We start from the raw sequence: 14,071 nt of genomic DNA, 5'->3' as shown, positions 1-14,071 counted from the left end.
CAGAGGAGGGACTCCCTAGGGTGAGAAAGATGGGCATTATGTGGCTTTTCTGGTTACATTCCCATTCCAGACAGGCCATCCCAAGCTCCTGTTCCACCCCTATTCCCATGCAGGCCGAACACATCGATCCAACCAGGTCTCTGCTCCCGAGTACGTGTTCCTCATCTCAGAGCTGGCAGGGGAGAGGAGGTTTGCATCCATCGTGGCAAAACGCCTGGAGAGCCTGGTGAGTGCCCACAGCTGTGATCCCAACACGGCTCTTGATTCCCTCTGAGGAGATTCTGGGTCAGAGCTCCCACCACCATGGCCACGGGGGGATTGTGTCACCCCTGGCTGAGGCATTGCAGTCATGGAATGGCTTTTAGCATCCTGGGACTTGGGAAAGGAAGTGAGAATATGTAACTGAGGCTTTGGGAGGAATTTCAGGGGAGCAAGCACCTGCTTCCAGATGCTGCAATTTCCCCACTATTACTGGAGTATACACCTATGTTATTCCCAAAAAGCTTAGGAAATAATTAATGGAATAATTAATTTGCCTCTGTTTCATTTTCTTCACTTCTAAATCCCCAAATCCTTTGGTAAAGTCTCAGTATTCTGGAGGAACACTGCCTCCCAATGGCACATTTGCAGACATGCCTTTGGCCATCCTTCTCTGGTGTTTTGCAAGAGCTCAGAATAAGAACCTTTTGCTCCATCTGCCTTCCCAGGGTGCCTTAACTCACGGGGACCGACGGGCCACCGAGTCCCGAGACCTCAGCAAGTACAACTTCGAGAACAAGGTGACAGGGCTGGGCTGGTGCAGCGTGGCTGACAGGATGTTGGAAGAGCTGGGAGAGGGAGCCAGAGGCAGGAGGATCATTGCTAATGTCTGCAGGCAGGGCCCAGTCTAGCACCCAGCTCCTGTGAGCTCAGAGTCATGGTCACACTGAGGACTCTTCTCACCAGGAGCTGGGAAGGGCACCCAGTCCTCTGCCCCCGGGGAAGGGCCTGGGGACATGGGAGGCACTCACACAGCTTCCCCCTTGCCTTGTCTGTGGCCTTCCTGGGGCGACGGTGTTCTCTGTAGTGTGTGACACCCTCAGCAGTGTGTGTTCCCTCAGCAGTGACACCTTCAGCAGTGTGTGACACCCTGAGCGTGTGTCCCCTCAGCAGTGTGTGACACTCTAAGCAGTGTCCCCTCAGCAGTGTGTGTCCCCTCAGCAGTGTTCCTTCAGCAGTGTCACCCTCAGCAGTGTGTGTCCTTTCAGCACTGTCACCCTCAGCAGTGTGTGACACTCAAAGCAGTGTCACCCTCAGCAGTGTCCCCTCAGCAGTGTCACCCTCAGCAGTGTGTGTCCCCTCAGCAGTGTCCCCTCAGCCCCAGCTCAGCTGCCATGTCTGTTCCTCCCGTGTGTGACTCTGGTCTCCTCCCACAGTATGGGGCCAAAGCCCTGGACAAGGTCCTGTCCACGATCCTCAACCACTCAGAGAGCAGGGTTCCTGTGCCCAGGAGCTACGAGAGAGGGGAAGACAACTTCTTCCGTGGTAAGAACATTTCCAGCTCCAGGGTTTCTGCTGGATGGGTTGGTCTCAGGTTTGGGATGCTGGAAGAATCGAGCAGGAGGTCAGAGGGAGAAAACAGAGGGGAAAGTGCTGCTGGCTTATGTCACCTGCCAGGCATGGGGAGTGGCTGAGTTCCTGAAGAGTAAACAGTCCTGCAGGAATGCTGGTGGGAGGCTTAACCCCAAAATACAAAAGATGTCTTCTGCCATTGCAGAAATGAAGCAAGGGCTCATCTCTGTGGGCATCTGCTGCAGCCAGATGAAGTACGGCACTGTCTCCGTGGAGAAGGGTAGGTGTGGAGCTGCTCCTGCCCAAGGCTGGGTGCAGATGGAAGAGATGGGAGTGTCATGGCCTGCCTGATCTCATGGGGTTTGCTGGGCACCTGGGCAAGATGCTTGCCTTGTGAGGAAGGTCCTGTGCTGCAGGTCCCATGGCCCTGCAGATCCCATGGCCCCCCAGCTTCCTCACAGGAACAGCCCTTGGCTGCCTGGGCTGTCAGAAGGGACATGGTGGGGCTGCTGGGGGGGCTCTTTGGGAGGGGGCTGGTGGGCTCCATGTCCAGCTGCACCACATCTCACCTGACCCACTGTGCTCTTGCAGACTGCTCCATCACCAAATTCCTGAACCGCATCCTGGGCCTGGAGGTGGACAAGCAGAACATGCTCTTCCAGTATTTTTCTGACACCTTTGACTACCTGATAGAGAAGGACAAGAAGGAGGGCAAATATGACATGGGCATCCTTGGTATGGAGAAGGAGGGGTGGTCACAGCTCTGGGGTTCCAGTTCCTCCCTGTGCAGTGTCCCCAGCCAGCACAGATCCTGAGACCCAAGGAGGTGCTTTTGGGAGGATGTTCTTTACAACAGCCTTTTCTCCTGGCACAGATTTAGCCCCAGGAGTGGATGAGATCTACGAGGAGAGCAAGGAGGTTTTCCTGACCCCAGGGCACCCGCAGGACGGGCAGGTTGTGTTCTACAAGGTGGGCACCTGTCTATGCCTGGATCTAGGCTGTGCTGAGGGGAGATTTGTGAGGCAGACACCGAGGCACTTGTCCTGCCCCTGGAGTCACAAATCCCTCTGTGTGTCCCTGTTCAGATCAGCGTTGACAGAGGCTTAAAGTGGGAGGAAGCCTATGAGAAGTCGCTCAAACTGACAGGAGCCTATGATGGGTTCTACCTCTCCTACAAGGTACGTCCCTGGGCTTGGATGGCACCACAGCTCAGGGGTGATTCCAGCAGGAAATCTGCCATGATGTACAAGGTCACTCTTCCTGAGGGCTGGGAAATGCCTCCACCTGGCAGGAAGGGGTTAGTTTAGAGAAATCTGGGGAGGGAGGCTGTGCCTGTGACCATCAGCTGTACCCCACAGGTGCGAGGCAACAAATACACCTGTCTGCTGGCAGAGCAGTGCCGTGGGAAGAACTTCATCCTCTACAAGCCAAATATTGGGAAGCAAAGCCAGCTTGAGAGCCTGGACAGTCTGCAGAAGAAGTACAGACAGGTAGGTGGAACCTGCAGCCTCCAGAGTGGGGAGGTTGGAAGGGCATTCATTGTAACCCTGTCACAGCTCCTCGTGGCTCTGTTGTGGATGGGCAGGGATGGTGGTAGCACCAGGTGTCCTGACTCCCAGCCCTGGATTTCAAGTCTCTTCATCCTGGACAGTGGAAAATTCCTAATGCTGAGTGTTCTGCTGCAGGTGCTGCCTGAGGAGGCCAAGGAGCACTGGGAGAACAGCTACCACTTCTCCTTGAAGAACTGTAACCACGCAGTGTGGTAAGGCAGCTGCAGCCCCAGCCTGCCACAGAATCTCAGGATGGTTTGGGTTCAAAGGGACCTTAAATGAAGCCCATCCAGTTCCATGGCAGGGATGGATAGTGAGACCTTCCACCAGGTTGCTTCGTCCAACCTGGATGGATGCCTTGAACTCCTCTGGGAATGGGGCAGCCACACCTTCTCTGGGCAGCCTGTGCCAGGCCCTCACCACCTTCACAGGGAGAAGTTCCTTCCCAACATCCAATTTACATTTCCTCACTTTCAGCTTCAAGCCATTCCTCCCTCCCTAGGCAGGACCCTGCACCCTGGGGGTCCCTGACTGTGGCACTGGGGGAGGCTGCGGGGAAGCGAATCCTGCTCAGCTCCAGGAACCTCTGCTAATCCCAGTGGTTTTCTCCCATGCTCCTCGAAGGAACAAGAGCTGCAAGCTGATCCAGGAGGGGAAGGAATGCTTCCAGGGCATGCGCCTGAGGCACTATTACATGCTGTGTGGGGCCCTGCTGCGCGTGTGGAGCAGGATCGCCGGCGTCATGGCAGACATCACCAGCAGCAGCTACCTGCAGATCGTGCGCCTCAAGACCAAGGAGAAGAAGAAACAAGTTGGTGTGTGAAGTGTTGGTGTGGGAAGGGGAGCAGGGGGAAGGGGTCCAGCTGCCCAGCATCAAGATTTCCTTCTTAAAATGGGCGTGTTCCAGCACACTAGGTGGTAGCACCGATTCCTCCCTTCCAGGAGGGGAGTTGGATGTGTTGGGGCAGAGGGGGTGAGCCAGGTCCATTATCCTCCTCCCCACTGTCCCCACAGTGCCCCATCCCTTCCCAGAGGGCTGTGGGAATATTATGGATGGAGAGGGGAGAGCTTAGACAAGTCCCTGCCTTTGACAGGTGTCTGGCAGTAGGCAGCACCCCAAAACCCACTCTCACTTGCAAGTTCTTTATAATGACTGATCAGGCCATGAATTATTTGTTTGAATAGGCCAAGGAAAACAGACATAAACAGATTCATTTGCTACACAGGATAAACAAAAGAAACACCACTAGTAGCTAAAGGTACCCATGTTACAGCTGGCAAAGAAATAGTATAAATTAGGAGTCAATGTCACTGAGCAACAAATGATAGCAGTGTGCAGAGAATGTCCTTAATTTCTCTCAATCCCCAGGGGAAGTAACCTGATGGCCATGACTTGGTTGTTGAGAACTCTCCACACACTCAGAGAGTGTATTAGAGATTTCTGCTTTCATGAAAATCATAGTGGTCTTTTATAGTTGTAAAAATGCTTGTGTTCTGTTTCCTTTCTTACACCAAGACAGGATGCTTCTTGCTGGCTAAGGAGGTTTTCAGCTAAGATAATTAATCACATGACAATTCCAGTGTGACTTAGCCACGTGTCACGGGGAGATAAGGTTTTGCAGTGTTGGGGGTGAAAGGTCCTGCCACAGGGGACTGATGTCTGTTCCTCCCCCAGGGATAAAGATCCCCGAGAGCTGCGTGCACAGGGTGCGGGAGGAGCTGAAGCAGATGGACGAGGACGTGAAGAGGAAGCAGAGCCGGCTGCTCCAGGCCCAGGAGCAGAGCTCACCCTTCCTGCCACTGAACCTCCTGCCAGGGCCCGGGCTGCCCTTGCCCCCCCTGTGCCAGGACGAGATCCTGGACTTGACCTACAGCCCTCCCAGCAACAGCATTCCTGACTTGGTGTTGAACCCAGAGACCAGAGCGCTCTGCTTCTCCTCGGAGCCCCCCCTGCAGCCCCAGCAGCCCCCCCAGCAGCAGCACAGGTTGTCCTTTGGCTTTGGCCACGCTCCTGGCCTGGAGGGCAGCACAGCCCCCGGCCCCTCACTGCACGAGCCCCCTGCCCTGCCCCTCCCAGCCCCCCTGCAGCAGCCACAGGAGGATTTTCTCCAGCAAGACGGGAATATCAATTTTAGAGAGATCCTGGAGGACATGCTGAGGACGTTGAACGAGCCCTCCCAGGAGAACATGCTCCCTGCAGAGCGCCAGAGCGTGATCCAGTTCACTGGGCCTTTCTCAGGCTTCTGAGTGCCAGCTGGGAATGCTGCTGTGGATCTGTGTTCTCTGGTGCAGAGGTGAGAGCTGAGGAGCCCTGACTTTCCTACTGGTTTGGACTGACTCTGCTCTGGTTTTGAGGGAAGAAAGAGCCTGGAGTTCCTCAAAGTGGATTTTATTTATATCTAATATCTAGTCAGGCATGGAAGGTGTGTATGGAACGTGCCCAGGGGGGGCTGAGCAGGTCCTGCTGGGCTGAGGGGCTCTGCTGGGTTGAGTCCTGCTCACAGGTCAGTGCTCAGGTGGGATTGAGGGGAGACCCCTCCTGTGCCCACCCCCTGCAGACTACTGAGTGTCCGAGCCTTCTCCAGCCCAGGAGGGTCATGGCCAGGCTCTGGAATGACCACATGCTGGTCAGTTAGGGAAGAATGGGAGTTCAGCCCCCAGCTTGGGCTGCCCCAATGCTGCTGCACACCCTGGGGCTGTGCTGGCAGGCTGGGATGAAGGGGAAGGGAATGTCCCAGAGGAGCTGGGAGATGCTGAGCTCAGATGTCCTCTGGCAGGGCTGAGCGGGTGTAGTGAGAGATCCAAAACTGCCTGTGCTGCTGCCCTTGCCAGGAAGGGACCTTGAGCTGCCTGAGCTGGCTGCACCCCACAGACAGAGCTTGAGTCTGTCAGAGCTCAGCCACGCCAGGATCAGCAGGATTCTCCAGAGCAGAAGGGACACATGTCCCTTTGTCCTGCACTTTAACCTCACCAGGTCGCCGTGACCAGATGTGCTTTGGCCAGTTTCCTGCTGTCCCTTCACCTGGACATCTCACTGGTCCTGCCACTGCCCTGGTCCAGGGGTCTGGGTCAGGGCAGCCCAGCCGGGTTGTGCAGTGTCATTGTCACTGCTGGGGTGTGTAGTATCTTTGCACTGGCCAGGATGTGCAGAGTCACTGTTCAGGGTGTGCAGTGTCATTGTCACTGTCTGAAATATGCAGTGTTATTGTCACTGCCCAGGATGTGCAGTGTCAGTGTCACTGGTCAGGGTGTGCAGTGTCACTGGTCAGGGTGTGCAGTGTCAGTGTCACTGGTCAGGGTGTGCAGTGTCACTGGTCAGGGTGTGCAGTGTCAGTGTCACTGGTCAGGGTGTGCAGTGTCACTGCCCAGGATGTGCAGTGTCAGTGTCACTGGTCAGGGTGTGCAGTGTCACTGGTCAGGGTGTGCAGTGTCAGTGTCACTGGTCAGGGTGTGCAGTGTCATTGTCACTGTCTGAAATATGCAGTGTTATTGTCACTGCCCAGGATGTGCAGTGTCAGTGTCACTGGTCAGGGTGTGCAGTGTCACTGGTCAGGGTGTGCAGTGTCACTGTCGCCACCCGGGATTTGCAGTTTGGCTGCTCCTGCTGCAACCTCCCCCTCGGATACCAAAGAACAAAGGCTGCTTTGCAAAGCACTGCCCCACCCCCTGCTGCCTCCACGCCAGGACAGAGGGCATCAAAGCCTTTCCCAAAAGTGGCACCAGGATGATTTCAGGCAAGAGCCAGGGCCCTTCCTCAGAGAGCCCTTGGGGAAGGGGGTTCTCTATGCCCTAACAGGGCAGTTTTGAGGGGGCTGGAGCTTCACAGTGCCTGGTGGTGTCACCCCCATGTCCCCCCAGGGCTCAGGGACTGGCCCAGTGCCCGTTTGGTGCTGGGAATTGCTCTGGGTCTGTGTCCACGTGTTGTGCTCTGGCTGTGGCAGGAGCTGACCCCCAACACCCCAAGGTCACAGACCTGCCCTGGTGTCACACACAGGTGGGCTCAGTTTGAGGCTACTCTGGTCCCTGAATTTCGTTTTGGGGGGCCTGTCCTTACCCCCCTCCGTAGCTTAGCACCAGCCCAGGCTCAATCCCTGCAGTCGGGGCCACATTTCACCTCCTTACCTCAATGTGATCACCAAAGATGGGGGAGCCCCCTGTGCCCCCCAAAGCCCTGCTGCTGCCCCGGGGGCTCCTGCTCTCCCCCAGCTCTGCTTCTCTCCACCCCAGCAGCCTTCCCCGGGCCAGGCAGAGCCAGGCTGCCCCTCCCCACACCCTCCCCCTATTTAAAGCACTGCTCGCTTGGGGCCGAATTCCCAACAATGAGGGAAAAGGACGCCGGGAAAACCCAGCTCAAAGAGGTTTAAACTCAGGAATAGCGAGGGGGAATTCCCTGCTGGGCACCCTCTGCTGTCACCGGAGCCTTACCTGGTGGCTTTGACCTTAACTTTTAAATATATGCAATCTTCCCTCCCTGGTCTCTGGAAAGACAGAGACCACCTGCAAGAGGAATCCCTTTCCTGCCCCAATCCCATGTTTTGTCAGGGTTAATAATATGTAATGTTACCTTTTAACTAAATTATTCTGCAGTTGTCCTACTGATTGTATTTTTAATGAGTCCCTGTTTTCTTCCCTGACACCTTTGTGTTGGCACTTTTTAATCTGCTTGTTGTTTGCCCTTGTTTCTATGTATATTTATAATTAAGTTGTACATATGTAAAGAGATTTTTTAGAGTATGTGCCTTGGACTAATAATTTCTGAATTTTCTACTTGCCTCAGAAGGATAATTTTTCATTCTGCTCAGTAAAAATGGAACAGAAGCCACACGTGAGATCTCTGTAACTCCCAGCTCTGTCTCTATCTCTTGGTCTATCCAGCTTGTCCCAGGAGCCCAGTGGGACTTGGATCAGGAATCCCTGGGCCAGCATCCTGCTGGCAGCTGGACTTTGTATCTCCTGTGTCACCAAATCGGTGACATTGAGGGCTGTTGTCCAAGCCTCTCCCTGGGAGAAGCCACAGCTCGTGCAGAGGAGGATCCTGGCTGGATCCAGCCTTGGATGAGGCAGCTCCCTCCTGGCTTGGCTGGAAAAACACAGATAAAGGAGCCTCTGTTCCAGTGTGCTCCCCCAGCTCTGGGATGTCTCATCCAGGCACTGCTGGTCCTGTTATCTCATGGAAGGAGGGATGGGGTGACCCCCAGTGAGTGATCCCTAAATGTGAGCAGGATCCTCCCTGCATCCCTGATGTGCTGGAGGCTCTGCAGGGGTGTCACACTTGGGAGACCCTGGGATTGTTCCTGGGGACAAACTCCCCAAGGGGGCTGTGGATGTGACAGGGAGAGCCAGCACTCCCCAGGCCCTGGGAGGAGGTGCAGCAGCATTCCTGCATGGCAGAACCTGAGCTGTCCCTGCCTAGGATGGGACACCAGCCCCATGGGCTTGGCTGGGCACGGCTGTGGCTTCACAACCACCAAGACGCTGCCCCGAGGAGGAGGAGGAGGATGATCCTGCTCGCTGTGGTCAGACACATCCCTGGCTGCAGGGGACGTTTTGCCATGTCCCAACACGCCTGGCTTCTGTTTTGCAGGAATTTCTCCTGGCCAGGGCTTGCACCACTGCTGGACCCATCCCCTGTGCTGCCCTGCCCTGCCAGGATTCCTGGAGATCGGAGGGATCCCAGAGGGGGGGACAGGAGGGATCCCAGAGGGGACAAACCTTCCCCAGCTCTGCCTTTGCCCAGGGAGCCCCTCGGGAGCACACATCATGCCGGATTTGCACTTCCTCCTCAACACTGAGGATTATCCCAGCTTGGCTTAGGAGTTGTGTAAGGTCTTGGCTTGCCAGCAAACTCCAGGCTGTCAGCAGAGTGGCGCAGCAGCCCCAGCCCCATCCCTGCTCCATCCCACAGCCAACACAGCAGCTCATTCCTAACACCTTTATTGCAGGGGGACTCTTTACTCTGAGGGGGCTCTGGCTGCTCCTGCCTGCAGCGGCCACGGCCCCTGGAGCCTCTGTCCAGCAGGTGCACGCCGTGGGTCAGGGCTGCCCCACCAGCAGCTGGATTGGAGGCAGCCCTTCATGGGGCTGGAGGAGGCTCCGTGGGCAGCAGGGCTGGGACGGGCAGGGGGACAGCAGAGCAGAGCTACAGGTAGGCAGGCAGGTCCTTCTCGATCACCTGTGGGGAAGAGGGGAGCGTTGTACCCCAAGAACAGCCCCAGCCTTCTCCTCCTCCCCAGCAGCAGCACTTACAATGGGATCTTCCATCGGGCTGTACCTCTTCACCACTTGACCTTCCCGGTTAATGAGGAACTGTGGGAATGAAGCAACCCCTGGTGAGTGAGTGCAGAGTGAGAGCCCCCACAGGCTCACTTCCCCCCTCAGCTGTGCTCTGCACAGGGCAGGGGTTCCCAAGGGTCTCTAGACACAGAAACCCCTTGGGATGCTCCTGCCCTAACACCTGAGGAGAGCCCAGTGTGAGGCTCCCTCCTACATCAGTGACCCTCCTCAGATCCCCAGAGGGACATACAGCCCAGAAAAAGCAACCAAAACCACTACAGTCTCTTACCTTGGTGAAGTTCCATTTTATTGCACTAGGAGAGAAAAAACACGAGTGAGTTTTGGGCAGAAAAGCCCTTCCTCACCCTCCCTGAGCCAAGCCCTCCCTGCTGGCTGCAGTCCTGTGGGTCCCCAGGGCTCTCCCTTCCACACTCACTTGCCCAGAGTGCCTCTCCCTTTGGGCTGCTCCTTCAGCCACTTCCAGAGCGGGTGAGCATCGTCCCCGTTGACATCGATCTTGCTGAACATGTCAAACTTCACCCCGTAGCCCTCAGCAAATGCCTTGATCTGAGCGTTGGTCCCGGGCTCCTGAGGGGCCACACCAGCACCGTGAGGGTTCCTCGGTCCATCCCAACACTCCCGGGGAAGCCGAGCCCCCCACCCCACGTACCTGCTTCCCAAACTGGTTGCAGGGAAATCCCAGGATGCGTAAACCCCTCTCAGCGTATCGGGCGTGCAAATCGACAAGCTGAGTGTAGTTTACCGCCGTTTTCCCTCACTTGGAGGCCACGTTGGTGATGATACAGACGTCGCCCCTGCAGAGGGGGTGGATGAGCTGCCCTTCCCCACAGGGCACGGGCAGAGGTCCCTCACCCGCCGGGGCGAGGCGTGAGGGTTACGCAAGAGCCTCAGTGGCTCAACCTCGCCCCAGCGCTGCGTTCCCCGACCCCTCCGTCCTACCGGTACTTTTCCAGGGACACGTCGTTGCCATCGATGTCGACGGCGACGAAGTCGTAGATGGCCTTGGCCGAGCGCCAGTCGTCCGCGTGGGCACACTGCGGGGCGAGAGCATCACTGCGGCGCCGGCCCCGCCACCTCCGCTCCCCTCAGGGCCCCTCTCCGCGCCCCGGCCAGGCCAGGCCCGAGCCCCCGTCAGGCCAGGCCAGGCCAGGCCAGGCCCGAGCCCCCGCCGCCCACCCCGGGCACCCCGCGGGAGAGACCCAGGCCCAGCCCCAGGCCCAGAGCGGTCCCAGAGCGGAGCGGGCCGGGCTGAGCCGCACTCCCGGGGCAGCCCCGCGCTCACCATACTCCGCGCCGCGATCAGCCCCGGTCCAAGGAGCGCTGTCCCGCGCCGCCGCCCGCGCGCACCACAGCGCGCCCCGCACCGCGCCGCCCCAGCCCATCCCGCACAAAACCCGCCCCTTTCGGCCCCACCAGCCAATCAGCGCGCAGAGAGGCGTCCTCAGGGGGATGATGGATGGAAAGTTGACCAATAGAAGGGCAGAATAGGCGGGGTGGCCGCAGGGGTGTTTATCAGGAGAGACCACGAGGGCGGGGGGCAAGGACGGACCAAAGGGCGGGGTTGGAGACAGGTGCGGCGAGCCGCGCCTCCCGGCGGCGATTCCAACTCGACCGACCGCGACTTCCCGCAGTCACCCAGAGCCCCACGCCGACAGCAGCAGAGAGATGCCCGTTCCCTCCGGAGCGAGCGGCGGGGGGCAGCTGGAGGCGGACTACATCTCCCAGGAGGCGCCGCGGCTGAGGCCCCCCGTGCACGCGCGCAGGGCAGGCGGCAGCGTGGGCAGCCCGCGCAGCCTTCAGCGGCCAAGATGGACGACGAGGAGGAGACGTACCGGCTGTGGAAGATCCGCAAGACCATCATGCAGGTCTGGGGCACCGGAGGGACCGGGAGGGCCGAGCCCGCTGTGTGGGGAGTGCCGGTGGGGCCGCAGGGTGGAGGTGGGGGGCGTGGGGACCGCTCCGCCTGCCGGTTGCTGAGCCCGGTGCTGCCCCTGCAGCTGTGCCACGACCGCGGGTACCTGGTGACCCAGGACGAGCTGGATCAGACGCTGGAGGAGTTCAAAGCACAGTTCGGGGACAAACCCAGCGAGGGCCGCCCCCGTCGCACCGACCTGACCGTGCTGGTGGCTCACAACGATGATCCCACGGACCAGATGTTCGTGTTCTTCCCCGGTGAGCAGCGCCGGCCCGCTCCATGCCGGGACTCTGGGGTTCGGAGCGTGGGGAGGCTCTCGGTGAGCCGGGGTCTCCCTGTGCCCTCAGGGAAGGTTCGGAGCACAGCTCTGGGTCTGTGAGCCCCCGGGGAGGGGAGTTCCGAGTGCTCTCGGTGACCCCTGGTCTGGTTCTTTCCTCAGAGGAGCCCAAGGTGGGCATCAAGACGATCAAGATGTACTGCCAGCGCATGCAGGAGGAGAACATCACCCGGGCACTGATCGTGGTGCAGCAGGGAATGACCCCCTCGGCCAAGCAGGTCTGTGTCCCCCTCAGGAGCTGTGAAGGTTTTCCTTGTCTGTTCTGGGTAAATAAAAGCCCTGAGTTTCCCTCCACAGGAAAGCTTTTGCTAGAGCCTGTTATACCTTAGCACAGGCTCTTATTTAGCACCCAAATGCGTTCAAGCAGAGCCGCTGGTCCTGGTGGCAGTGGCACAGCTGAGGACCCACTAGCAGTCAGCAGGTGGGGGAGGGAAAAAGGGATCTCCCTATTCCAGGAGATCCATGGGCTCATTCCCAGCCTGCCTGTGCCAACTCAGGTGCAGCTCTGAGCCCTGCCAGCTGCCCCAGCCACCTCTGATGGGCCTTTTCCTTCCAGTCCCTGGTTGACATGGCTCCCAAGTACATCCTGGAGCAGTTCCTGCAGCAGGAGCTTCTCATCAACATCACAGAGCACGAGGTGAGCAGGGCTGGGATTGTCACCATGATATTTTATGAAAAATCCCTTCGCCAGGGTTTGTCTCCTGAGAAGCCTCAAAAAAGAAATTTAAACAATAATTATCTGATTTCTTGGAATGTGGTTTGGAGGTTGCTTACCAACAGGTGCATCTTTGATTGGTCATTAATTAAAAACAATTCACATGGAACCAATCACAGCCAACTGTGTCAGACTCTGAGTCTGTCATGGGTTTTTATAATCATTCTTGTCCAGCCTTCTAATGTCTCCTTTCTCTTTCTTTAGTATAGTTTTAGTATATAATTTTAACATAATATAATCTAATCTATAATGTAATATATAATATTAACATAATATATATATCATACAATATATAATTAATCTAATCTATAATGTAATACATAATATATAGAATATATGTTATATAATATATAATTAATATAATGTAGTATATATAAAATATATATTTTTAATATAATATAGTATATGTAATTAATATAATATAATAATAAATCAGCCTTCTGAGAACTTGGAGTCAATTCTCATCTCTCACCTCATCCTGGGGACCCTCACACTACAACATAGGATGGTCTCTCCCTCATGCTGGCTGCATTCCTGCTGCTCCCAGTCCTTCTCCTGGTCTCTGGCTGGGCTGAGGGACACAGTTGTCCTTTTCCCCTCCCAAACACATTGTCTCCAGCTGCTGCTTCATCTCAGCCTCTCTTGTGTTTGCAGCTGGTGCCAGAGCACGTGGTTATGACAAAGGAGGAGGTGACAGAGCTGCTGGCCCGATAGTATCCTTTGAGTGTCCCTTTGAGTGTCCCTTTGAGTGTCCCTTTGTGTGTCCCTCCATCCTGCTCAGGTGAGATGGACTTTGGGCTGAAAACCCCTCCTCCTGCCTCGGTTCATTTCTGTTCCGTGAGCTGCCCATGGTGTGTCTGGAGCTTCTCCTTGACCCCCAGCACAGCAAGCTGAGGGAGAACCAGCTCCCCAGGATCCAGGCTGGGGACCCCGTGGCCCGGTACTTCGGGATAAAGCGTGGCCAGGTGAGAGGAGCAGGCTGAGGCAGCAGCTCCCTGGGGCTGAGGAGGGAATGATCCTTGAGGGCACTTTGGAGCAGAGAAGTGTCTCCTCCTGTTCCTGAGCTCTGTGTCTGCCTTGCAGGTAGTGAAGATCATCAGGCCCAGCGAGACAGCGGGCAGGTACATCACCTACAGACTGGTGCAGTGACACAGTGGGTAAGGATGAGGGGAACCCCTGCTTGGGGGGGCTCTGGGCAGTGCCAGGGGATGTTCCAAGCTCAGTGTGAAGCAGCTGCTTCCAGGGAAAGGTCTCAGAGTTTTAAATGGCTCCTGGAGGGAGCTGCTGGGGAGAGCAGGGTGAGGCTCCCCTGTCACCTGTGCCTCTGTTCAGGCTGTGCCCACTGGGATTTGGGGTGTTCAGAGGGACCTGGGGCACGAGGTGATTCCCATCCCTCCTTCTCTTCCAGGTGTGAGGAGCTGGCTGGCTCCCACCAGCAGTTCACGAGCTCTTGGAGATTCCTGCACTTCAGAGATGGCCAAGGAAATTCCCACACTGCCTCTCTGCAGCCCCATCCCTGGGCCTCATTCCTTGTCTTCCAGCTTGGACTTTGTGATGACCCCTCAGTCCCATCCAGGACTCAGCCTGGATGGGAGAAAACAAGTGGGGAAAGCCTTTTGCTTCCCTGTTTTCTGGGCTCTTGTTTGAAATAAAGGTTTGTACCCTCAGTGCTGCAGTGTTGCTCAGCCTCTCCCTGTGGCAAAGCCTAA

General features: G+C 56.8%; 3 protein-coding genes across 3 annotated transcripts in view; 2 read left to right on the top strand and 1 right to left on the bottom strand.

The window, feature by feature from the left end:
- Positions 1-7,930, top strand: part of SBNO2 (strawberry notch homolog 2) — a 51,254-nt gene extending 43,324 nt beyond the window's left edge. Inside the window, exons 22-32 of the mRNA XM_036399559.2 lie at positions 114-226; positions 708-779; positions 1,416-1,524; positions 1,757-1,831; positions 2,143-2,286; positions 2,426-2,520; positions 2,637-2,729; positions 2,910-3,041; positions 3,237-3,313; positions 3,726-3,916; positions 4,777-7,930. Of these exons, the coding sequence (XP_036255452.1) occupies positions 114-226; positions 708-779; positions 1,416-1,524; positions 1,757-1,831; positions 2,143-2,286; positions 2,426-2,520; positions 2,637-2,729; positions 2,910-3,041; positions 3,237-3,313; positions 3,726-3,916; positions 4,777-5,348 (1,673 nt within the window). The 3' untranslated portion in view covers positions 5,349-7,930. The remainder of the gene's footprint in view (positions 1-113; positions 227-707; positions 780-1,415; positions 1,525-1,756; positions 1,832-2,142; positions 2,287-2,425; positions 2,521-2,636; positions 2,730-2,909; positions 3,042-3,236; positions 3,314-3,725; positions 3,917-4,776) is intronic.
- Positions 7,931-9,019: 1,089 nt separating this feature from the next.
- GPX4 (glutathione peroxidase 4) lies at positions 9,020-10,777 on the bottom strand. Its single transcript, XM_036399344.2, is given in 8 exon segments — positions 9,020-9,273; positions 9,348-9,407; positions 9,664-9,688; positions 9,811-9,962; positions 10,045-10,189; positions 10,335-10,429; positions 10,678-10,707; positions 10,709-10,777. Coding segments are annotated over 8 exon segments (609 nt in total). The 3' UTR covers positions 9,020-9,240.
- A 364-nt stretch (positions 10,778-11,141) lies between these two features.
- POLR2E (RNA polymerase II, I and III subunit E) lies at positions 11,142-14,029 on the top strand. The gene is made up of 8 exons (XM_036399677.2): positions 11,142-11,260; positions 11,393-11,567; positions 11,750-11,865; positions 12,204-12,284; positions 13,017-13,075; positions 13,249-13,327; positions 13,446-13,519; positions 13,771-14,029. Exons 1-7 carry the CDS (start codon positions 11,204-11,206, stop codon positions 13,509-13,511), a joined length of 633 nt encoding a protein of 210 aa, XP_036255570.1. The 5' UTR covers positions 11,142-11,203; the 3' UTR covers positions 13,512-13,519; positions 13,771-14,029.
- The last annotated feature ends 42 nt before the right edge of the window (positions 14,030-14,071 follow it).

This window comes from Molothrus ater, chromosome 26, assembly GCF_012460135.2.
Source record: "Molothrus ater isolate BHLD 08-10-18 breed brown headed cowbird chromosome 26, BPBGC_Mater_1.1, whole genome shotgun sequence".
Lineage (NCBI taxonomy): Eukaryota > Metazoa > Chordata > Aves > Passeriformes > Icteridae > Molothrus > Molothrus ater.
This window is presented reverse-complemented; position numbering and strand designations above follow the sequence as displayed.